The sequence below is a fragment of the Parasteatoda tepidariorum genome, chromosome 1 (assembly GCF_043381705.1).
Source record: "Parasteatoda tepidariorum isolate YZ-2023 chromosome 1, CAS_Ptep_4.0, whole genome shotgun sequence".
NCBI classification, from domain to species: Eukaryota; Metazoa; Arthropoda; class Arachnida; order Araneae; family Theridiidae; genus Parasteatoda; species Parasteatoda tepidariorum.
In genome coordinates, this window is record NC_092204.1 from 104,273,580 (window position 1) to 104,299,797 (window position 26,218).

Here is a 26,218-nt window from a genome sequence, read left to right on the forward strand (position 1 = left end):
TCGAAGACAATAATTTATTAACAATATATCTATTATTCTTTTAAAAGATATTTACAAGTAACATCGATTTCAGATCAAAATCAGAATTATCTATAAAAATCTTGAATACTTGAGAAAATATTCTTTTAAAAAAATTCTTAATTTTGGTATAAATACAGGTTTGTTTACAGCTCTCATGATAATATTAAGAAAAATATTTTTGCCAATGGAAATAACACTACAATCACAGATAAAAATAAATTTTTCTTCACTATTTTCAACACATTTTTCTAAAATTTGGTTTGAGATTTGCTGTTCAGTGCCAACAAAAATCTGTTTACTTTCAATATCATCCTGATAAAAATAATTACTTCTACCCCGCCAAGTTTCTAAAACAGTAACATACATACTGTGACTAAATAAAATATTTGTTACATTATCAGTAGTTGAAGTTTTATCAACTTTCTCGAAAGTTCGAAGCTTACCGTACTTTTTATTATAAGCTATTGTTTTATTGATTACAGCAGTTTTGTCAATCTGAAACTTGATGGTTTTTGAATCAACAGGATGGCACTCAAAAAGCAAGCAATCTTGAAGAAAGCAGAAAACATTATCACAGATTTGTATCCAGTTCTCTGATATTTCATCTGTTTTATCCAACTGAATTTTCATTTCTACTGTCTCCTTTCTTGCAAATGAGTAATTTGCAGAAGAGCGATCCAACATGGCAAGAAGTCCCCAGTTCTGATTGGTTATTGGTTGATCTGAACTTTCATGATAAGCTTCACAAGCAGAAAGCAGAGATTTAATGAGGGATTTGCTGTGTTTCCAATCGACGCCAGTTGTCACATTCCAACTAAGGTTAAATGGATCTTGAACATTAATTGTATTCAGCTGCAAAAATAAAGCTATCATGTCTTTATGCTATGTATAACAGCTGCTTCAAGATAAGAAGCTGTCAAAAATAAGAAAATCATTCTGCTATTGAAAAAGAAAAAAAATTCTTTTGCTATGTTCAATTTATTTCCCCCATGTGAAAACTGCTAATATTTAGAGATAACATGTTTTGTATGAAAATGTTCTGTTTCACAAATTTTAATAACTGAATAAAGTTTTAGCAATTAAAGAAACAAACATGAAAAAAGACTGAATATTTTCACATTTTGAATCTTTCTGGCTTTTTGGAAATTGTTTTAAACTCTCCAATTTTGCAGTTTCATTGAACTCAAAGCATTAAATAATTTCATTTTCTAGCATGTTATTTTCCTCTCCATAAACTTTAAAAGGTCAGGACAGTTTATTTTCAGAAGAACTGAAGAAATGTGAATAAGTCAACTTTAAAACACCCTTGCTTTAACGAACAGTAGGAAGAGAGTTAAATAGTTTCTTATTCATTAATTCAACAGCTCTTGATCTTTTTGCTTATGATTGGTGCAACAAGTAGAGAAGAATAGCAGGCTTTGGCATGCTAAGCCTCATATTCAAAAAATTAACTGTAAGCAATTTAAAACATGTTAAGTGTGAATGTAATAAGCTGGATAAATGTGCAATAAGCTTGAATTTAAACAATATTTATAAACAAAGACATGAACTTTTATAAATAAGACATGAAAAAGAATTATTAACAAAGACTGTTATAAATTTCAACTTATAATAAAATAAAATAAAGAATAATAAAATAAAGAACAAAACAGCAATGCCGTATAATTTTATATCATAAATGACAACAAACTGCTGCATTACAAAGCTTTATAGAAGATGCTAAGAAGACAACAGACTTCTTGAGTCCAGTATCATGGAACACTTGCAGCCATACGAGACTTACAAAGAAGTAACATTCATCTATAGTAGCATGCCATGGATGGTAAAGGAACTCAAAACTATGATCTCCATATTTTACTTATTTAACTCACGATTTGTATCTCAGTCATTAGAGATATCTAACGATTGAGAACAGTATATATACTTAGTATCTATATTCAAAATTTTCAAATGAGCTCAAACTATAATTGATATAACATATAATCAGGATCTGAATTTTACTAAGAAGACATAAAAAAAAATCCTTCTTAATAAAATATAGAGAAAAACTTGTCTTTGTGGAAGACTTTTTGCAGGAAACTAACTTTTTGGATATGGATAGCTAAATGACACAAATCTCTCTCAGTTTATCTGATGAACATCTAACTTCTTTTATCACTGGTCTCGGACAATAAGTTTAAATCAGATTTGCAGTTATCAAAGCAGCCAAATCAAAGCTTCAATTCAGCAACCTTGAATTTTGAACCCAACTCAGAAGTCAAGGGAACTCCTGGATAAATCTCTCAACTTAGTGATGGACTTTGAATAAATCCACATTAGCATTACAAAAAAATGAAGATGAAAATCACAAAAACTCGCATTCTAACAGCCCCACAGCAAAGAGACTCTAATTTAGGATATGTCTGCTAATGGAGAGATATATGAATTTACCAGCCATTGCAGGATTGCACCATTTACCAGGATTTAAACCTGGGGTATCTCATAGAAAGGTAAGCAAGTTAAACCCAGAGCTGTCCAGACTCAAATTTAACTTACTATTTATATTATTTTTAACACTGTTTCAAGAAAAACAGAAGTTTATGTAACATAAGGTGGGGGTGGGAAGATGCCAAGAGGAAATTTGTCTGAGCAGGGTGAAAGTGGGACAAAACATTAGACACCACAGGAGACTAACAAGGGAAACTAGGGAAGTGTGACTCGCCAATTTTGAAATAAACTTGTGGGATGTATGCCTTATGAGGAATAATTTTAGGGGGAAACATTCGTTTCGGCCCATAGAAGGTCTTGTGATGGATAAAAAATAATTCAATATATAGAAAAATCGGTATTTTATTACTTCAATGAAGACTATTAGTTATTGTAATTGTCTCATACTCCAATTAATTTGTAATTAATTGGATAATTAATTAATTTTCTAATTAATAAATTAATTAACATTCGTTTCGGCCCATAGAAGGTCCTGTGAGAGATAAAAAATAATTCAATATATAGAAAAATCGGTATTTTATTACTTCAATGCAGACTATTAGTTATTGTAATTGTCTCATACTCCAATTAATTTTGTGGTACTTTCACGTACTATATAATGCATATTTATTGTCAAAATTGATTTCGAAAATTTTATATATCTGTAGTTTTTCAGAAAAACCTGTTAGGTTAATTTAAAAAAAAAAATTGACATCAAATTTTTTAAATTTTTTTTCCCAAAAACTTTCCAAATTAATCGGAGTATGTAATTGCAAATCAATTAATTAATTAATAATTAATTAACAATTAATTAATAATTAATCAACAATTAACCAACAATTAATTAATAATTAATAAATTTTTTGATTAATTTATTAATTAGCAAATTAATTCCAAATTAATTGGATTATGAGACAATTACAATAACTAATAGTCTGCATTGAAGTAATAAAATACCGATTTTTCTATATATTGAATTATTTTTTATCTCTCACAGGACCTTCTATGGGCCGAAACGAATGTTGTTCCCTAAAATTATTCCTCATAAGGCATACATCCCACCAGTTTAGTTCAAAATTGGCGAGTCACACTTCCCTAGTTTCCCTTGTAAGTTGAAAATAAGATAGGGTTTAGCAACCTGAGTCAGGATTTGAACCCATATAAGAAGTAGGTATTTAAATATCAAGTGATTCCTAATATGTTAATTATTTTTAATTTTAAGCTGACTACGATCAAAACGGAAGAAAATTAAAAATGAATAAAAAATGGATTATATTAAAAAAAAAAGCCTTATAGAGAGATAAATAGAAAAGAAGCAAATAATTAAGACTTACTTCAAATGTAGGCTCTTTTATGATGAAGGATTTTCCATCCCATACATTTCTATCTAAGGTACAGATAACAGATGTAAAATCAAAATTTGCATAGAAGAAGAAAAATTCTCGCAACAACATTTCTAAAAGAAAATACAAAGTGTCTTATGAGAATTAACACAAAAATGAACAGTTTCAATTAAAAGTATTAGAAAAGAAAACCTGCACAAACCTTATAAAATTTGGCTTTTGATCAAATAGCCTAAAATGTTGATATGGCTCAGTTAATTCATTTGACACAGCTACTTTGAAATCTTACTTGTGTATAGCAAGCAAAGCTAATTTTTTAAGCGTACATAGTCATATTTATCCTATTTCTTTGAAAAACAAATTTTAATGAAAAGCATTAAAATAGGAAAAATTAGTTAAATATCTAAGACACATTACTTTTTAAATGGTTCATTAGAAACTATTTAAAAAGAAATTTGATAAATAGACTATTTATGTATGAATAACAGGCTCTGCTTGCTATGCATTAAATGGTAATTTTATATGGCAATACCTTAAAAACTGCCCATTTTTGAGTTCTGTGTCCATGAAGTCTCTTGATCAGCATTCAATAAACAGCAGCATATTTCAGACAGTTCGGACGAAAAAGCAAATTTCCAGAAGGTTTGTGCGTGACTCTTTTACAGTAAAGTCCAACAAGTGACACATGCAAATAAATTAATATTCTAAACAAAAGATATTTTGTAAAGACGGAATGCTGACAGAAATAACTTTGTGCTGCAGCGATTCAAACTCGCAGATATATTAGATTTCAGCAGCCACCGAAAAAAGCTTTGACACAATAGTTCCCTAAAGTGCAGATTGCCAAGATCCACAAATTCCACTTTCCAAGGTTTGTAAACCATTTCAAATACATGGGGAACTTGAACAACTTACAGAAGATGTGCAAATTTTTCTCCAGTATTTAAGGGTAAGCAATCTCAAGGGCTTCTTAACAGCTTAGATGGCCTTTTTCTTCTACCCAACTGGCGCAAATTTTTTTCACTCCAACTAATATGCTATGTTGTGCTCAGCAGCTGCCTTATACACAAGTTGTACTTTTTTGTTTATTTAATGATTTTAGATTTATGAATATACTTAAGATTTTGAAAATAATTTATCTTTTATGAGTCCTCATGATTAGCAGAAGTGTAGTTGCATTATTGAAACCTATACTTCTTACACCAAGAAAATAGTTTTAAAAAAAACTTAAATTGTATAATAGATTATAATGTTCGATAATCCGACAAGTGACATGGAATCGCTAATGACAAAACACATTTACTTCATAAAATGCTTCATTAAAATATTTAAAGTTATTTAAACTATATTAAAAACAAGGGAAATAAATAAAATTAAATTTCTAAATATTCTGAGATGGAAAATGGTGAGAATGTAATAGCATTTTCATTCATAATGTGGTTTAAATTTAAATTCCACTAAGTATATTCTAAAAATTTTCTACTTTAAAATATTCCAAATAAATATGATAAAAAAACATGAATAAAAAACAATACCTAAATTTTCTGAGTTTGAAGAAGGCGAGAAAACTTCAGAAGTGTCTTTTCCTTCAGAAAACAAATATTTGTCTTCATTTAAATCTGTGGAAAAAAAATTATTTTAAACACAAGTTTTAAATTATGTCTACTGTTATTTGACTAATCAAATTAATAAATGGTTTATGAATAGTAATATCAATTTTTAACATTTATTAAACGTTATAAAGACATAAATTCTTTACCTATAATTTTTGCTATTGATTATCACATTTAAAAAGTACGGTCAACTCCTTATTTTATATAAATTCATAGGTGCCAAGTAGATCCAGTAGATTTTACAAAATAACATAAATTTCATGATAATTGCTGCATAATGTACTAAATATTTTACACATGGGAAACTTTATAGTCAGCAAAATAGAAAAATTGCAATATTTTCCACTTATGATTGACATTAAACATACTCAAATATTAATATGCATTTAATTCATCAAAGATAGTTAAAAGATTTTTTAAAATTAATTTAAGAAGAGAGTTTTGAATAAAAATAAACACTGTATATTTTAGAACAATAAAAGTTCTAAACTGATTTCTATAAATGAGGTTTGCTTCATTATGTATTAGAAATACTTATTTAAATATACAAGCAAGGAAGCAATAATCTGTACAAAAATTCTACTCAAAGAGTGATTCTTTTTAGGAAACTTACTCAATTTTAGGGAATTATCTAAAATGTACAAAAACCAGGAGCATTTTAATTAAACTAGTAGACCAGGAGAAATTGGTAAAATCCAGTAGTCTATTGGAAAATCAAATAGAGTTGGCAGCTATGTACATTGCAATCATAATCTGTATTGGTTTGATCAAATTTTTGTAGCAATGTTACGGTGACAATCTGATATGTTTGGAGTACTAACTAACTAAATAATAATCCCTCATACAAAAAACATGTTGAACAAAATTGATTCTCAAAAAAATATGATCAATATGTTGAACAAAATTGATTTCAATAATATCAAAATGAAAACACTGTGAATATGCCAATGAATTCTGTGAACGATCTCTCAACTCATCATTTAAAAATTCTATATGATTATTGTCGTAATGATAGGAATAAATAATATTTAAAATCACATGAAAGAGATAAATCAATAATTGCGTAACTGCAAAAGTCTATCATACTGCATTTGCTTAAAATAATAAATAAGCATATCACCCCTGAATTCCTTAACCATAAAAATTATAATTGAATATCTTTTTCACACAATGACTTAATTACCAAAAAAATTTAAATAATGAATCGTGTGGGTGAGGCAATATGCATAAACCTCATACATGATTTGTGAATGGTTTTAGTGGAGGGTCAGAGCTGTCGAAAAAGGCATGTTTATTCAGGGAAAGTACGTTTTATGTATGATTTCATAACTTAAAATATCATCGGTTCTTATTAATTATTGGCATATTTGAGGTCACTCTCTCAAACTGTTCAAATTGAGTTGATATAAAGGTCCAACCATTAGATCAAAAGTTATTCTAAGTAAAACAATTTTTTTTGTGCACTGTACTTACAAGTGATATTTTAAATAAAACAATACTACTAAATCACAAAGAAAAAATAGTATATGAGCAACCATTTTCACTAAATAACTTGCTTTTCGAAAACTACAAAACAAAAGATGTTTTAGAGATTTTCTTGAAAAAATAAAATAAAAAGTGAAACAAAGTTTTGATTGCAATATTATAATGAATGGTTTAGTTTGTGTGTTCTAATGGATACCAAAATAATATTGAATCTATGAAATAGAAAACAGGACATCGTGTATCAGTTGTTATAATGGAAGAGTCATTGTAACGAAAAATTTTACTTAAGATCTTGAAGAGTATATCTATAATAAAACGACTTTCTACTTTTGCAAATTAAAAAATAAAATCTTTGGAGAAAACTAATAAAAATTTGTGAAAATTTCAATTTTGAAGGAAGAGTTAAGCAGGAGCAATGACCAAATGTCTATCTATCTATCTATTTATATCTATATCTATATATAAACAAACTAGTTTTATTGATGAAATTTTTTTAAAGCTTCAGCAGATTTGGATTGATGGGCCAAAAAAAAAAAAAAAATTTGGGTGAATGTCTAACAGATTTGGTCTTAGATTAGGTCACTTCAATCATTTATTTTTCACATATATGTAGAATTCGTAGATAGATATGTTGGAAAAAAAAGAGTATTACAAATTCTAATGACTTTTTTTTTGACAAAACAGTTTATTTATTTGCAAAGGGCAAAACTAATAAATTTTTCTACTGATCAGTGTCGATTTTTTCGAAAATTACAACTTTAAAAACTATACTAAAAAACTATTAATATCATTAGCTTAAAGTATTTATTTTAAAAAAATTTTTAAAATATGGTAAACACTACAGTGTTTATTCCTAAAACAAAGAAAAAGCAGTCCTGATCTTCCCAAATAGGTTTATGAAAAATATACGTAGTACATAACATTTTCAACTAATAAAATTTAAGGTTCGAATTTTGAACCAATAATGCAACATAAAATTTATGTATATAAACAAACAACAAACTTATTCCTTATAAAATAAATCTGAAATCATCATGATAAAATTATAATAATTAGATTATTTTTAAATATTAACGGCCAAAAATGAATTTTTATTTATTTTTAGAATTGGTATGAAACATTTTATGAAGACCGGTCCCTCTGAAATTTTGAGTCAGAGTATAATAACCTGTATGTTCTGAAGACAGTAACAACTTTCCTGTATAATAAACAAAAACTTGAAAGCATACATTTTAAAAAATGATACATGGGATCAGTGGCGTACGCAAGGGAGGGGTTTAGGGGTTTAAACACCCCCCTTGAGCTCAGACAAAATGGCAAAAATAGAAATTTTATTAGAAATTATGCGAGCTATTATTTTTAAAGACAATATATTTTTATCTGCCTTATGCCTACTTTTTTTTCTCACGGTATTTCTCTGTACTTTTGAAACCAAATTCACGTGATACTGTTACGGAGTGGTTCCTTTCTGTCCGGCCAGTATAGTTTTCGAGACTGGCTGTCATTCGCGAGATCTTTACGCGATGATTCTGTAATCCTAGACGTGCTGTCATCTTTGAGACAATTCGAGAATTTTGGAGATGCGGTGAAAAATTATATAAAAGGGGGAACGGAGTACAGTTGATGATGTAATATCAAATAATTAGGGGCCCCCTTAAAATGGATTTTTTTGAAAATAAATTTTAAAAAATTAAGAAAAACAATGATTGTTTTTAAAAAAATCAATTTTAAATATATATTAAAATTTTTTCAAAATGTTATGATTAAAATTTAGTTCTAATTTAACAAAATAAAGTAAAATTCAATTTATTATTATTTATTTTAATTTTAAACATGCTTTCTGAAATGAAAAGATATATAAATACTTTTATATTTGAATAAATGAAAAATATACGAGAAAAACAACTTAATCGAAGGACCCCAAAAATTTGAATGGCCTAGGTCCCCGCGTAAGCGCCGGCCCTGAGAATAGCATTTATTTCTGTGCCAGTATATATATTTACTGTTCTTGGATCTTTAGGATGTCAAAACGTAAGAATTTAACAATTTTTAATTATTTTGAGAAAAAATCACGACCTGAAATTAGTGAGGTGACAGCATCTAGTATCAATGTAAGTTTTTCTGTTGTACAGATATGTGATACTTTCGTTGAAGAAAACGTTTCTAGCATAACAAGATCTGATGAATGTGAAAGTGGCCCTCAAAGTGTTACTTCCCACCCATATGACATTGGACTTTTTTCAGAAGATATTACATCATGCTCTTAAACTTAAAAAATCAAATCAAAATTTAACCAAACAATGTTGTCTAAATAAAAAGTCAAAATTGTCTAGCTGTCTAAATTAGGGAAATAATAGTGCTTTATTACAGACTCGAATTTCTTTCAGTAGTTTCAGAAAATTATGAACACCCCCCATGAAAAAATTCTGCGTACGCCACCGCATGGGATACATTCTCATAAAAAAAAGTTGTGATCAGGTGGTGACCAACAAACAAGTATCTAATAGCCATTTTTCATATTTAGTTGCCTTGTGGGGGGTGGTGACCATTACTTCTGCCCCATATTCATTTGTAACAGGGAGTCAGCAGCTAATCTTTAACTTCTTCCTGACCATGACAGGGTTGCCATTAAAATCTGGAGAAAAAAATTCAATGTGTTTTCCTTGTACGTATTATGCACAATATATTATGAGGAAACACAATTACTGCATTCTTGTGGGAGCTATATTGGGCTACCTATACTAGTCTTAATTGCTGGATAAAAAAGGGAACAGCTGAAGATACTTAAATAAAGCTATAGTAAATGAAATAGCTTAGTATAGTTGGAATATCATCCTTAAATATCTCATAGATTACACAATGAGTAGTCACCATTTTTTAAAAGACGAAAATAAGTAACAGAATTCCCTGCATTTTCCCCAGTTTGTAAAGAAAAAATTAAAACTCCCTGCATTTCTCTGTTACTTCAGGTGATTTTCAAATTCCCTGTGGAGTGGCAACCTTGCACGATAACATAGATGTGATTACGAGATACTCCCCATATGGCCCACAATATTGTATATAAAACAAGTCTTTCAGACTCTAATAGAATCACATGAATGAGATCTCAATGCAATACTCTTAAATTATGTCTTGTATTAGTATGTATATGTACTCTTCTGTATGAATAAACACAAAGTTTGGGAAAGGGCTTCTTTCTCCATCTGCCATTCGAAGGGGTTAAAAATAACTTTTAGAGGTTTGTTTGATAAGGATATTATCTATAAGGAAAAGAGAACTTGAAGGTAATTAAATATACAGTGGTAACTGTATGCATGGGTTGGGTACCCCTCAGCTCGAATATATCTGGTAACAGAACATAAATTACCTATTTTCTGTAGTACACTTTGTAGTGCAGGAAGAATAGGAGGATATCTTTTCTGCAAAAAGTACACAATCATTAGAAATATAGCATAACTTTTGAACTTGAGTGGTCCTCCAATCAGATAAAAATGTTTCCCCCAATAAGTGATAAGTTGAAACAACGGTGCAACTCGATGGTCCAGTTTACTACAAGCTTGCATTAATCTTGTTCCTTGAAGAGCAGACCTAAACACAAACCAAACTCAAGTCAGTTAGCGGAAATAAAAAGACAAACTACAGAAACATAAAAACACTAATGGGAATTTGTATAGTTCGATTTCTGTAATTTGAAAATATCATTTAAGAATTGGAAGCATAATCACAGAAACTGTGGACCAAGTAAAGATTATTTAGACACACAGATTATTTTTGCCCATCATCCAAAGCAATGCTCACAGGAGAGATAGGGACAATTGTTACAAGGCCAGATTGAAATTCCTAATAAAAAGTGTTATACTATTTAGTTAAATTCCTTCGAAGAAACAAACAGCAGATAATTCTGTTTTTTTTTTTAAACAATTATGTATGTAAATGTTCCACAATTTTAGAGAAAAACACTAGATATTTAGTAGACGTAAGTAGTTTATGGAAATCAAACAATTAGACTAAGAAAATAATAGCAAGTTAATATATTAGTATATTTGTGAAAATGGATGTTTTGAGAATCAAAAATGTAAACTAGCATTTAAAAGACAGATTTCCTCAAAAAGCTTACAAAATTATATTTTTTGTGCATTAAGGAAGGGGATAGTAATGAAGTTTTTCTTAGAAACTGCAAAGCCACTGTTCGGTTTTGTCAATAGAAAAGTCTTTTTTTCTCATTAATCTTTTTTCATAGTTAAAGAGAACAGTGTTGGCTCAGGGGATAGAGAATGAGGTAACCCAGGATTAAATCCCGGCGATAGCTGGTTGATAAAAATTCCAAACAGCTCACACTGACCACAGTGGTGATGTAAATTATCCTTAGTGGTAGATGGACCATTTGTAAGTGTCTCCTTGTCATCAGGCTAACCGTGGGAGATTTTCCTCTCCATTTAATGTAAATGCAGGCTTGTTCTACAAGAAAGCCCTTCATGAAGGCAAATTTCTTCCAATACTTGATCCAGGAGTTCCCCTGTCTTCTGAATGGGGTACAAAATTACAAGGTTACAGAGTTAAACATTAGTGGTCGTAAACTTCAAAATTGGGTCGGCTGTTCAATGACGGTTATAAAAAAAAATAAAATTCAAAGAGTACTGCTGTGGCCCAGGGGATAGAGAGTTTGCCCCTAAATGAGGTGGTGACCTAGGAGAGGAAAACCATGTCAATGAGTGACCCAGGTTGGAATCCCAACAGTGGCTGGTTGATAAAAAAAAATTTCCGTGCACACACTGACTACAATACTTATATAAAATATGCTCTGGAAGATGGATCATGGGTTAGAATCATCTTGCTGTCAGGCTAACCGTTAAATCCTCTCCATGTAACGCAAATGTTGGTAAGTTAAAACAAAAAAGTCCTTCACAAACATTAACTTATCTCAATGCTTGATCAAAGAGTTCTTTTGCCTTACTGGGTTAGGTTTAAAATTATGAGGCCACGAGCGTGAGCTTTGATAATCGTAAACTCAGAATTCAGTTGGCATGTTCAAAGCCAGTTATAAAACAAAATAAATATAAATTAAAGAAGTGAAAAAAAATTACAGGATTTACAGCAGGAAAGACAACAGGATTTTAAAAATTTTACTAATAAAAAATTAAATTTTTATGCTTCATCCTTATACATAAATAAATAAACAACTTTATTTAACATACAAAAAGCAACTTTGTAACATCTGATTAACAGCATTGACTTGGTACATAAGGACCTTCTGAATATGTTTTGGATGTATTTACGATGAGCAAACAAATGGATCTAATCTGATTCAGATAAGAAAGTATCATTGCACATAAAAAAAGATTTTCAAGTAGTGACAATTGCTAATTTTAACAGTCAAAATTAAATGAGAAAAGTAGAGAGTTTATAATCATTACACTAAAAACTTTGATAGTTTAAGCAAAGTTAGAGAAATTTTATTGAAGTGCAATGTACTTTAATTTTTGGGGACCTTTGGTGCTTTAATTTTTGGTTACCTTTTGGTGCTGCTATTTTGTATAAGAAAATATTTTCTCCAAAACAAACAATTATATTTAGTTGTGTAAAATGTTAATAAAATATACTTTTATTTTAATTTTATGTAAGAATGATTTTTTAATATGTTAGTCGTTTTTGTTACGAAATGAACTCATCAACAAGACTTAAATCATTATAACAAATCAAATAGAAAACAATTTTTACCTGTCTTGAATTACGAGTATGTTTTTTCATATTTTTAAAAATTTGAATAAAAATGCTACGATTTATATCTGGTAACATCTAATCTTCCTCGCGTTTGTTAAATTTTGATATCAATTCAAGCGAAAGCTGATAAAATAAGGATCTCAAAAGAAATAAATTTCCCAACACCAACAACTAATTTCTCCATAAAATAATCATTATAAGGAAAAGAGGGGTGGGAAAAGCATTAAAAATAACTATAACTTTAGAAAGTTGAAAAAAAAAACTTGTGTAAAGTTCATAAACAAAAATGGCATTTCAACAAGTCGCATATCAATTCTGTAATAGCGTTTCCGTGTACTGCAGAGTGGTCCACATATTTTTTTCACAAGTTTAACAGTTAATAACTCTTGAACTAAATATTGAATGTTAATTTTCTTAAAAATTCCATTGTGATCTTTGCACATTTTTCTATTCACATTTGCAATTTTAAAGTCTTATTGTTTTGCACAACAACACAAAATGTAACATAACACTCAAAACAGGAGCAGCACTCACAATTTTTTTAGTATAGAGAGATACTCTTGGGATTAAAATGCAGATAGAAAATCATTTTTTCAGTTTCCAGGACAAATTTTATGCTTTTAGTCTGTTATGGCCCTGCTACCAACCAAAACTGTAACAAAATTTATGACAGCTTTAAAGCAAAATTTACCTGTTATTGATTGAAAGATCGCACCCAAGATCATTACAACTAAAATTTAATATTGGAAAGCGACCAGGTACTACAGTTGTGACTTCAGTTATACCAGATTCTTTCAACACCTTCTGGATAAAAATTAATTGCTGTTTAAGAGGAAGGTATGGAAAATCTGAAGCAGGAACTTTTCCAGAGGAGACATCAACATTAGTTACAACAATGTTTTGCGCTGGAGAATTCTAAAAAGAGTATAAATCATCTTTTGAAACAAGATTTAATAATAATTGAAATTAAAAAAAAATTAAATGAAAAGCTTTAATAAATAAATAGCAAAGTTCTTAAATCTAAACGTAGTTTAAAAAGTTAAAAATACAGCTTATATTTTCAAATATAAACCCATCCACATATAATCGAGAGTACTGTTTTATTTTTCTTTCCTTTTTTGAAAATTCATTCAAAACTTAAGCATAAGCTGATGAAAAAAAAAAAAAAAAAAAAAAAAAAAAAAAAAAAAAAAAGACGCATTATCTTTGTGGGTAACTTTCAATTTATTTGTTCACCTTCGTTCAGAAATAAAAATTAATTGAAAGTCCAACTGATTCTTTTCTTCTTCCTTTTGTCCCCCCCCCCAATTCTTCTCAAACCTTTTAACTTAACAATCCATAGTGATGTCAGCAATTCAACTAGGTAAAAAGCAAATCAGACAATAATAGTGATGAGAGATATCCGATTTCTGAAGCTAGTATATTTAATTTTTTCTGTTTGTTAGCTGTTTTATGAGGACAAATAAACAATAAAGGAAAATCTAAATAAATAAAACTATATTTTTTCTATTGTAATTTTCATTTGTTTTCCTTCCAATAGTTAGTTGTAAGTGCTTTATTTTCAATATTTTATGTATTTACAAATTTTGAAGGCACCATTTTGTGAGATTTAGCAATCTATCACTAATACTTGATGGATGGAAAAAGTATTTTTGTGAGTAATGTGCATTCAGAATTTTGAGAAGTTAATGGATCTGATTACAAATTGATCATTTCCACCCCCGATTTAGCTTTCAAAACATTTTTGGATTGTATTTGAACAGATCTGATACAAGTGTAACAATTTGATTACACAACAATTTGTTGAAAACCCAATCAGGATAGTTTAAAAGCTGCTTGTAACTCTTTTGAATAATGAAACCGAAACATCCCTTAAGCAACATTTCTTTCTTATAGAGCAATTTAATGCAGTTGAAAAATTAATTTTCATGCTTTGCAATTATACAAGTCAACATACATATATCCTGAACAATCAGCTGTCTTAGAATAAATTTTAAACAGGAAAAAAATTGTCATGAAGTCATTACACAATTTGCAATATCAATATGAAAAGCATATAATGCCTGCCATAAAAAAAGAAGAAATATTGTATAGAAATAATGGAATACGATTGATGTAACAGTAGTTATAAATACACAGATAAACGATTGTTGTAACAGTAGTTATAAATACACAGATAAAAAGTATGTTTTAAGATCAATTTTACTTAATATAAGTTTGTTAATTAAAGTATCTGATGCATATATATATTCTTAAAAAGCATATTTTTGTTAATTTTGACCTCCATTTGCAGAGAGATCAACTGTAATAGATAGAAAGTTCAAACTTGAACACTTACAGGATTTGAGGCAGAATAATGAAAAGACAAATCTAGATCACAGCCTCGTAAGCCCAGGCCACTAACACTTGAACCAACAGGATGCACTGACGATTCAGGAAATGTTGTCCTCAAGGCATTTTCAATATCCTTGCACATTAAAAGTCGATTTGAAACATCTTGTTCTGATAATTGCACGTATGTAAGAAAAGTATCAATTTGTTCCCTCACCTACATAATAATAAAAATAAAATAAAAATTTTTAATAAAGAAGTTGTTAACAAAACAAAATTTGGTAGGTTTAACAAAAAAACATAAAATATTTTATTTGAAGTTTACTAGAAAATAATAATGATTTTATTATGCAGGAAATAATATTTTGTTGCTTCCTAACTAGAATGTGATGTTTCAAACATGTAAGAATAGTGCACAAACAATGCAGTTATTTTTTCAAATTGTTTATCTGCATAAAAAATAAAGACATCAAATTAATATGTAAAGAGGCATAAATTATTTATAAGTACTTGTGCAATTTAAATACAGTCTCAGTTTACAAGAAAATTTCTATGTTTTGCAAGTTTCAAAAGCATTAAGAAAGTGTATAAGAAATTTATAATATGCTTTTCAAAAAAAAAAATTTAAAAAATGACTACTTTAAAATTTTTTTAGGGTTTTCACTCAATTTCAGAAAGAAAAAAAAATTCCCTGACTTTTCCCCAAAATCCAGATTATATTTAATGCATACTATGCCATTTTTAATCAGAAAACTTTCATTTTTATTTTAAATGCCAAATGTTAGATTTTGGGAGCAAAAAATAATCATTGAATGAGGATGGAGACATGTCAGTTGGACTAAAATGTGAAAATTTTAAAACAAGTAATTGTAATCGATTTTAGAATTACTCCCGAATCCGAATGACTGATTACTGTTACTGACAATTCTAAGACTGGTTATTTTCATATTCATCATATTCGTTTCTTTTAAAGTATGTCCAATTTACAATGAAGTAGAACACTATACATAAAAAGCACAAATAATGTAACTAATAAAAAACATACTGATTTACAATTTTGCAACAAATTTTTAAGAGTAGAGTGTGATAAAACAGAGTTAGAATGCCCAGCCGCTTTTCGAACTATTTTGAAGAAATTTTGTCTTCTAGCATCTGAATGAAGGTGATGCACTGTATTTTTCCCCTAAAAAAAGGAAAATATAAATAATAAATATAATACTTTTGCACAATATTTATACAGGCATTTACCTTTATAGCTCAGATTTTCTGGAAAATAAAGGTTTTATAGGGGAAAAAAAAATACTACATGAAAATCATAATACATTCGCAAATCATGTTAAAACTGAAAGTTTAACAATGATTATTTAACCTTTTTAACAATCACATTACTTGCAAACATATTGTTTAAAGACATTTCTGCATAGTGTTTCTGTTAAATAAAATCAGTTATAAGAGGTTTTATGTAACAGAGTTATGCAGGCATGACCCAAGTCATAAATGCATGAAAAAGGGAGATTTAACGCATGTGAAATTTCTCCAATTCAAAGTTGTGGGTTTTTCAGAAAATTTTCTGGTAAATTTTACAAAAATTATCTAAGCCACAAAATTAACAAAGTATTGCAAAAATAAGCTCTTGTTCACATAAGGATATAAGTATGCAAAATTGGAGTATTTCATCATCTTTATGCCATTTTGAGTTTTCCCCTTATTGAAAAAATAAATATAATAGTTTAAAGTTAATAATTTAAAAATAAAAATGAAACAAATTTAAGTAAAACAGAATCAAAGTTAATTTTATTCATGTGGAATACAAAGTTAGAACAATAACCTGCAGTTTTTGTTTAAATGATATAGAAATTGACTAATAAAAGAAAATATAGAATGTTCAAATATGTCCTATAACAAGTCTATTAAAAATTGCCTTTTTCACATTTCCAATTTTCCAGAAAATCTAATGGAAAATTTTCTATTTAGCAAAAACTTTTCTCTCCACATCACTGTCTATAACAATTGAATTTCTAGTTTCAGAAAATATTTTTCCTAGTGGTAGCAAAGGTAGTGAATTAGTTGTTTAATAAATTAGAATTAAAAGATTTTTGTCAACCATTACATATAAAAAAACCTTATTCAATATATAAATAGACAAACTTATGGTCATGTTCTGAAGTTCTGATATAAGTTTTATAAAATTCCATCACTTCGAAAATTTCTACTTCAGGTAATTTCCACAGGAAAAATATTTCATATTTCTCAAATATTGGGGGGAGGTGGGGTATGAGATTGTAAAGGAATTATTTACAATCATAACTTGTGCTAATTACAGTTTGTTAAGTTACAATTACATTTCCTCTATATATGCTACTATTATTTTTCCCTTATCTTACTATTATATTTCTCCTATATATTTTACTATTAAATTTCTCTTATATATGTTACTATTACAGTGTTTTCATTACAGAAAAAAAATGGGAGAGAATTTCGCATTTCTCACCCTTTCTCAAAAACAGGGGGAGATTTCAAAAAGTTAAGTAAGATTTCTAAAAATTAAAAAAACACGAAAAGACTTGGGAAAAAATTATTTCTTTAATTATAATACATTTTTAACATCTTCTAATTGAATATTTTTACTGCATCATCATATGGAAAATGTTCTATATCTACTTTTTCATCAGCTATTATATTTATTTGGCTGAAAAATATCCGTATTTGTTTCGTTTTAACCGTTTCTACCGAAATTTGTTTCATTTTCATTTGTCCGTTACGAAGTAGAAGATGACGCCTTAACAAGGTATTTGTCCATTTTACATTTATGCACAAAAAATGTAAACCTATTACATGAAGAAACCTTACCTACAGTGAACACGTGGTTGCAGAGAAATGTGCTCTGAAAGGGTTCCGTGGTTCGGGGGGGGGGATGTTCTGCTGTTCGCACCAGTTCTGAACAATACTGGTAAATAGGGAAGCTAGATAACAAGGACCGATGATCAAAATAATGAAATATCAAGGAAGAAAAGTGAAACGAATTTTATTCAAAACGGCAAAAGACGAAATTTTTTCCAAAATTCGCACATTTTGAAATTGATTAATAGAGTGTGCAAACGTCTCGCGTTAATTATTTTTTATTGCGAGAAAAGGAAAAAATATGCGAGGTTCTCGCGCTGTAGTGAAAACACTGTATTATATTTCCTCCATGTATGTTACTATTATATTTATATGTTGCTATAATATTTCTCTTATGTTACTATTATATTCCCACCATATATAGCTATTATATTTTTACATTCAGACAAAATGTTCTTTTAAAACATTTTGAACTTTAAAATGCACTAATTTTTAATTTTCATACATTTTTTTCCTTTTTGAGTGTGAAGGCTGGCCCTGCTTGTCTACAATAATTTTGCTCAAAAACAAGCATTGTTACAACATTTAATTTATTCAATAGCAATTCAAGTATTTTTTTTTTAAATAGATAATAATAAATTGATTTTACAAACTAATCCTAAATTAACATAAAAAAAAATTATTATTAATAAATATAATGAATTGTTGTAATGTTTATTCAATTTCTGTAATTTAAAAATTAGTGAAAATTAATATTGATCATTATTGATTTATTCAAAATACCCATTCATAAACTGGAGTGAAATACAAAATATATAATAACTAAACATGATTGATTTTAAATAAATTTATTAAATCATTATGATGTTTAGCAAATTTGAATATTTCTTAAAAATATACTGATAATATCTTTTATAAATTGACTCAAAATCGGAAAAACTAACTCATGTACAAGCATAATTGAAAATACACAGTAATGATTGGGAAAAAAAAAAAGACATCAATGACAAGTTAACTAAAGTTAATGTTTACCAAAATATCAAGTCTTGTTGATATGAATAGGCTTAACAATGGTACTTTTTTCATTAGCATTTTATCCTTCAGTCATTCCCTTTTGAAAGAATTCTGCAACAAAAAAAATATAAAAAAATTAAAATTCTAAAAATAAAAAGAATGACTTAAATTATGTTTACAAAAAATATTGTAAGTCATATTAATTTTTGATTGTTTATTATAGTAAACAATTAAAGGATAAATGTTAAAACATGTTTGAATAGCTTTCTAAATTTACAAGACTTTTCCTGTGGTGCATTGTAATTGCAATGAAAAATTATTTAAATAAAGTTAGAGAATTCTAATTTTTTCCCCCCTTTGCAAGCAACTTCTTTTATTATACAGTAGATTATCTGTTAATTACGATAATTGGGAAATGCCTCGTTATGGACACTCAAAAACTTGATTATTTTGGGGCAGGTACAGATATGGAAATCTTCCTAGCAATAGAACAAAGAAATGCTAAAACTAACTCTTAGGGATGATTACTGTTTCCTGATTGGTGGCAAAATGAACACCAAGTTTTCGCAACTTCCCGGCAATGGCTCACGAGAAATTTAGGAGAAAAAAAATCACAGAAGGGGACCAACTTAATGGGTATAACTTGAAACTACTCCCAGCAAACCTCTTTATGTTTTGATAAAAAATTTGCAAGTTTAAAATCCATTTGGTAAATGCAGTTAGTGCGAGAGATCACAATGTGGAAATAGCCTCTTTATATTAGGAATCATAAGTCATGATTTAATTTTTAATAGTAAAATATTGGTAGAAAAATTCCTTAGTATGTCTTACTTTATTTGAAAGTAAAATCAAAATATTGTGTACCATTTTTCAAAATATTGTGTGTAATATTTCGAGCAAAATAACTTAAGAAATATCTCTAAGTATCCCAAATATTATATTTGTTTATAGAAATAAACATATTAAATATATAGCATTTTTCCACACTTAGGTGAATCATTTTTTCATTGGAACAATATCTATATAAGTAATATTCTTTTTTTCATTTTTAAGTTCTCCATTTTAAATCTTTTGCTTATTCTCGTAACTATAAACATTTTCAACATGCATTCAAAAAATAGTTTTGCGATAAAATACAATTATAGCATCAGTGAAAGAACATTGTACACAAACCAGAATTGTTAGTAAAAGAATAGAAAGAAAGATAAAAAATATTTTACATAAATTTTTAAACCTGTCAATGTTTAATTGTGCAGCAATTAAGGCAATAATCATCAGCTAGTAAATTACATAATAGTCAGGACAATAAAAGATTCCTGCACTTCCTACACAACATAACAATTATAAATATAGGGAAACGCTTAAATGCATATTATTTTATTAAAGTTATAAATATAAAATTTCAATTCACACCGCCATGATTTGTTTACAAGCAATAGTTGCCATCTGTTGAGCACTCATTAAAAAATTTATAGATAAAAATTTTTATCAACGAATTTTAAAAATCTTTTAACTTTTTAAATATTAAAGACAGTTGTACTAGCATAGAAAATATTAAAGAAGCTAAACATATCGTGTTTTATTTATTCATAATATATATGTATTTGTTTTTCTAGTTTTTATGGTTTAAATAAACTAGAAATTCCTTCCATCTTGTGGGCCTGTGGCGCAACGGATAACGCGCCTGACTACGGATCAGGAGATTCCAGGTTCGAATCCTGGCAGGCTCGTGTAAATCTTTTTTTCATTTTTACGCTTTCTATATTACTGCAAGATTCATATTTTTTCTTTTTTCATAACATTTAAAAAGAAATGTGGGGAAAAATTAATCAAACATAAACTTATTTTCTTATAACATGAACTAAATATTAATAAAATCAGTTGGTTTTAAGAAGTATTGTCATAAGGATATAATTAGAGAGCCTAGAGTAAAAGAGAGTGGACAAGGGAGAAACGATTCCTGATTGGTGGACAGAAAAACTTTACCGCCGGAGGNTCTTGGATATTGTCATCACTCTTTTCAATACAGGCACTCTAGATATAATGAAATAACCATAGATGTGTACCGACTTCTTCAAAGAGTAGGTCAGTATGTAAATTATTTTCGATAATATTAAAATGTGAAACACGCATTTTAAAGTACTTTTACTTAAATACGAACATCATTTTCTTTCATTTAGAAATTGTGCACTTTAGTAAAGCAGACACGTTTAACTTTATTGCAGTCACTTTTTTGGAATAATTTTAAATGATATTGACTTATTGTATATTTACTGATTTCAAAAATATTATTTAAAAATTTACTTAATTTTTTCACACAGAAATCTTTATTTTTCCTCACTAAAAATTTTCTTTATTTTTTCCACCAAAGAATGATATGTTTTAAACAAAGAAAAACTCTGATTAAACAAACAGAAATAAATAATAGTTTTTATTTCAACTTTATGGGATTTGTTAAGAGTTAATGAGTGTTTTCAAATTTAAAAATTAATTTAGTACTGTTAAATGCTTAGAACTTTACTTAAAAACGTTGAATAACCGTTGTGATTATTGTGCAGTCAACTTCTATCGCTAAATAAATAATGAAAAAAAAAGTTGAAATATTTTAAGCTATTTCTATTGTATTATTAAAAGATATCTTCACTCGCTTTTTATCGATTCAGAATAATCAAAAGATATATTCATTCGTTTTTTATCAGTTCTGAATATTCACAATAAGAACAGTCTAATTGTTTCTTTAAAAAAAAAATTTAGATTCCTGCAATATAAATGAAGAATTTATTTACCATATTCTAACTAATCCTGCAGAGTTTGATGCTTAATAAAATAAAATTGTTTTGGAAGATTTTTTACATTAATACTTTCTAATTATCAGATCTTTAGTTGATGATAGAGAAATTTTTTTAAATGAATCGAATTTATAAATTTAAGGAGAGTCAAAATTATCTGAAAAGAAAAAAACGGAACAACATTTTACATACTAGAAAAGTTTCAAACCACCTGCTAAATTTGAATTCTCTCCTTGTATTTCTTCAGAACAACAGATTGGTTTTTAAATATTTCCTACATTTTATTTTGACCAAAAAAACTGCCATAAGTTCGAGCAAAAGTTTTTGTCAATGTCAACACCTGTTTCAGCCTTGAAAATGCAAATTTAATACGTGTTAAATCCTTTACCACTTGAGCGAATTTGGAATTTGAATCTAGAGATTTCACAATATAAATAAATCATTAAATCAAATAAATAAAATAAAATTAAAATAAATATAGAAAGAAAAGATATTCAAATGACGGGAGTACAGATTAGTCAATTAAATTTTATTCCATATTTTTTAGAGAATATATGGATTTTAAATAATGGAAATTGTGAGAGAAATTTTTTTTCAAAACACATTAGGGTGTTCCATGGCCCACCTTCGTCTCCTTGTGCATTTGACTATGTACTTCATCTTATTTAAAACCCATATTTTTTATTCCAATGTTGCTTATTTTCTTTTTTTAAACCCTTTATTTCCTTTTAATGTCAGAAAAAAAACAGGATACATTAAAATAATGAGAGAGAGAGGGAGAGAGAGGAAGGGAGAGAGACCGAGAGATTACATTATACATGCTTTACATTATAAATATCAAAAAAAAAAAAGAAAAAGAAAATTTAATCATCTAAAATTTTACACTTTTCAAAAAACTGGTCACTATATGCTACAATTGGTTACCTGCCAGAAAAAGAATCGTAATTTTGCCCTATTCCTGTTTAATAGCAATCTAAAAATGTTTTTTTAATATATATTATTTTCTAATTTTGTGATTTTGATTTCTGCTAATAGTTTTCTTGCTTGGGTTCCCTAGAACAGGGTTCCCAAACAGAAACAGGGTAAAAGGGGTTCCGAGAGTAAGGAATTGGTTTTACCTCACACTAATGATTTTGAAATATGCATTTATAATTAGATTTTTAATATATCGGTTCTCTTCATGAAATTAAAGTAAAATACAAATGAAAAAGAAACAGAATTTTGTTTTTAATTATTATTTTTCTAATAACAATGTCTTGATCTGCATTATATAAAAAAGTCCTGTATTTACGAAAAACTGCATCAGCATTTTCCATCGTGATTTTCAAATTAAAATAAAATAACGAATAACAAATCAAAATAACGAAATTAGTTAATAAGGAAGTATATTTCTCTGGCAGCCATATTCAACGTTATAGTAGTTCTTTTACAGTTTCAAAATTGCTTATGTATTTACATCTAAATAAAATTTAAAATTAAATTAGATACAGATCTAGGAGTGCGAATTCAACTGTCTGTTATAAAATCTCAATCATGACTACTAATGAACAAGACTGAAAAAAATTCCATTCCTCATTTCAATTATTCTCAAAATAAAGTAGTCTTTTACATTCGTTATAACACTATCGCAATTGTTTTTATATACTTAATTTTACAATGTTTTTATATACTTTATAGTTTACAAATAATTTACAAATTCGGGAATGAAGTGTGATTATTTAGGGTTCCACTGCCGAAAAAATTTGGGAACCACAGCCCTATAATTGTCTTCGAATGCCTTTCTGTGCCCTTAAAACCCTTTCGTAAATCAGTCCCTGACGGCGAAAAGCTAACTGCTACTGAACTGTTTAATAGGATCTCCCATTTTTATCACTAAACCACGTGTGTTTTCTGAATTCTTCATTCGGTCAAACAATCAATGTGTATTAGCTTATCAGAAAGGAAGCCATTTCGAAACCCTATTGTGAAGTCCATCTGAATAATTTCCGTGATAATTCTTCTCATAAAATAATGGTTTTATTATTCTTTTTATTCTGATACTTTTCTAACCTGTTACCTGGCAACTTCCACCTGGAAGATAAGCAAATAGTATAATTTTTTTTTTAATACATTTTTTTATTATTATTATCTGAACTTTCGTGTACTTATCTTATCGATTCGAAACCAGCTTATTAAGTTAAACAAAAAAGCATCCGTTTTTGTCTGAATTTTGAATTGGATAGGAGCTTTTTATGTCTGTTTTGGCATTTTAAATTATAAATGGACGAGGCCGAAATTACCCCGCTGAAAAATTTCGATAACAAATTACAAAAGTTTTACTATGACGTCATAAGTAAGGAAGTGGATTTGAAAATAATGTGGAAGGCACATTCTATTCGTCGGGCTTTGACAGAAGTCGTAAAAGCTTATAAAAAACGCCCTAGACGTAAATCTGATATTCGCTTTGATACGCCTTACCGACGTTGTGCATATTTACTAAAGCACAGTCCGTGTTTTACCAGTGCTGTCGCCAAATACTTCCACACTTTAGTGAGCGGACGCCAAGATCTTATTAAAAATGCTTTTGAAAATGGTACATTGGCGATATGTTGTTTAGGAGGTGGACCGGCGACTGATGCAGTAGCTTTAGTTCATATAATTCGATATCTGTATGAACCCTATTGGCGGAAATATCGCAAAACTTTGAAAATAAGTATCACTGTAGTGGACATAAGTGAAGAATGGCAAGAAACTGCAAGAAATGTATTGGAATGTCTGCAAACGACTCCTGAGTTCTTTGGAGATGGTGAACTTACATTGACTTATGATTTTCTAACTGCCGATTTAACGAAAGAAATGAGCAAGGACTTGAAGGCGGCTATAAAATCTGCTGATATTGTAACTATGATTTATTTTTTATCAGCAGTTACTGGCACAAGGGGGAGAGAAACGAGTGAAAATATGGTTGAGGTAAGATCAAACTCTCTTTATTAAATCATTCAATATTTTTCTTAGTCTATTATTTTTTTGAAAGCATCAAAATTCTGTCTAATTATATCATACACTGTTAAAAGTACGAGCTATATTGCACCGAAAATTGGTATACATTTATTGACTACATGAAATGTAGCTCAATTTTATTTTATTTTAGTGTTTTCACTAGCTCCAAATTTCAAAAGGAGGTTGCACCAAAAAATAAGTGTTTTGAAGGCATCTTAAAGCAGAGGAAGGTTTTACTATAATTAGATATTTTTAATGCCTCCAATAACAATGCAAGGTCACACCATGAATTAATTATTACAAAAATATTAGAAAAAAAATGTATCGTGAAATAGCTATTTCATGACATATCACCTACTAAACTTAAAAAGGCAACATAAAACAGATGAACTTTAATGAATGCAAATAAGATAAAATATTTACCTATCTAAACAAGTTGATACTTGAAACAATGTACATTAACCGTCCCTATTCACATAGCTGTAAAGACAACATAGCGCAATAAACAAATATCGTTCAGTTAACGGTCACCGTCAAAGTTATATGTCTTTTACAATACTTTGCAGTCAGTAACACCATGGATTTATTTCTCGATCATACTTACCAATTTTCGGCATAACCAAAATGAAATAATCTTTCATTTACAAAAACTTGGGGTTCGATGAGAAACTTCGCAGCAAATACTGGTTAAATATTTACCGCGTTTTTTTACAGTGTAGAAACTGGACGGTTTGGGAACAATACGGAGTTAAGTGACATTTTATTCAAAAGATGACATTTTTTGCTTAGTGTTATTTCCAACTAGGTACTTTATTCGTTTTTTGAAATCTGCACTAAAAACATCTCAAAATAAAGAAACATCGTATTGCCTATTGCAAATTGAGTTATTTTTCACCAAAAACGTTCTCACGGACTGTATGGAAACGTGGCTTATTATTGTACTGCCACAAGCACTTTAATTTATAGCTTGAGTTTCACTCTAAAAGTTGTTAAGTCGTATTGGGGGCAATGTTTGAACATTGCGAAAGTTTTTACTCATTTCTTACGCTTAAAATGTTAAATATTTTTCATAACCCTAAAGCAAAACCTCTGTTGAACTCTTGAATGCAAATAACTTGGAAAATGAATGCCTATCCACACGTAGAACTTTCAATTTTCGGCAATTTATGCTTTTACGAATGTTCTCTTATATAGGGCGCTTTGTAATGATCACCCTTAATAAATATTTTTAGAATCTTCGTCAAAATTGAAATAAGAAAACGCGTATATTAATGTATATTTAATCAAGGAAGAAATAAAAACGCTATCGAAATTTAACGAATTACTACTGTGGTAGGCGAGACTATATACCCAAATAATCGATTGCATTTTCGTTAGACAATAAATAACAAATAATTTATACACAAAGCATGACTATTACAGAATATTTTTAACACGTAAACTTTATCAAACCTTGTTATTTTTAAAAAATATAATTGTGATGAATTTTCGAATAATTATCATTTTTTAGAATGTTTTTAAACAGCATGGCAACGCTGCTTTTTTGCATTTTAAGTTATTAATATTGCGCTCATTTGCTAACAAGCAATATACACTCTATAACAAAAAAAATCGA

At 28.6% G+C, this 26,218-nt stretch overlaps 2 protein-coding genes and 1 non-coding gene across 6 annotated transcripts; 2 read left to right on the plus strand and 1 right to left on the minus strand.

The window, feature by feature from the left end:
* On the minus strand, positions 1 to 20,286 carry LOC107454879 (poly(A) RNA polymerase, mitochondrial). 4 transcript variants are annotated; one of them, XM_016072212.3, is made up of 9 exons: positions 20,070 to 20,286; positions 18,854 to 18,946; positions 16,026 to 16,163; positions 14,988 to 15,197; positions 13,341 to 13,564; positions 10,296 to 10,516; positions 5,366 to 5,449; positions 3,822 to 3,943; positions 1 to 873 (listed from the first exon to the last, which is right to left on the minus strand). In XM_016072212.3, exons 2-9 carry the CDS (start codon positions 18,911 to 18,913, stop codon positions 91 to 93), a joined length of 1,842 nt encoding a protein of 613 aa, XP_015927698.2. In that variant the 5' UTR covers positions 18,914 to 18,946; positions 20,070 to 20,286; the 3' UTR covers positions 1 to 90. The 4 variants fall into 4 exon arrangements, with proteins under 4 accessions (XP_015927698.2, XP_015927699.2, XP_015927700.2 ...); XM_016072213.3 differs by having other exon boundaries at positions 20,056 to 20,276; XM_016072214.3 differs by having other exon boundaries at positions 18,854 to 18,952; positions 20,070 to 20,206.
* Positions 20,287 to 20,492: 206 nt separating this feature from the next.
* TRNAR-ACG (transfer RNA arginine (anticodon ACG)) lies at positions 20,493 to 20,565 on the plus strand. Its single transcript has one exon. It is a non-coding gene; the product is annotated as a tRNA-Arg (tRNA).
* Positions 20,566 to 23,315: 2,750 nt separating this feature from the next.
* Positions 23,316 to 24,573, plus strand: LOC139427026 (uncharacterized; the record flags this gene model as incomplete). The annotated part of the gene is given in 1 exon segment (XM_071187355.1): positions 23,316 to 24,573. A coding segment is annotated over 1 exon segment (690 nt), but the record flags the coding sequence as incomplete, so codon positions are not given.
* Positions 24,574 to 26,218: the final 1,645 nt, after the last annotated feature.

Bases quoted from the DNA above. Each gene is read 5' to 3' on its own strand.
- LOC107454879 (XM_016072212.3), bottom strand. From the start codon at position 18,913: ATGCTAATGAAAAAAGTACCATTGTTAAGCCTATTCATATCAACAAGA. The intron at 15,198-16,025 runs GTATGTTTTTTA...ATTATTATGTAG, and splicing joins TGTTGCAAAATTGTAAATCA to GTGAGGGAACAAATTGATAC. The intron at 13,565-14,987 runs GTAAGTGTTCAA...TACTCTTTTTAG, and splicing joins ATTATTCTGCCTCAAATCCT to AATTCTCCAGCGCAAAACAT.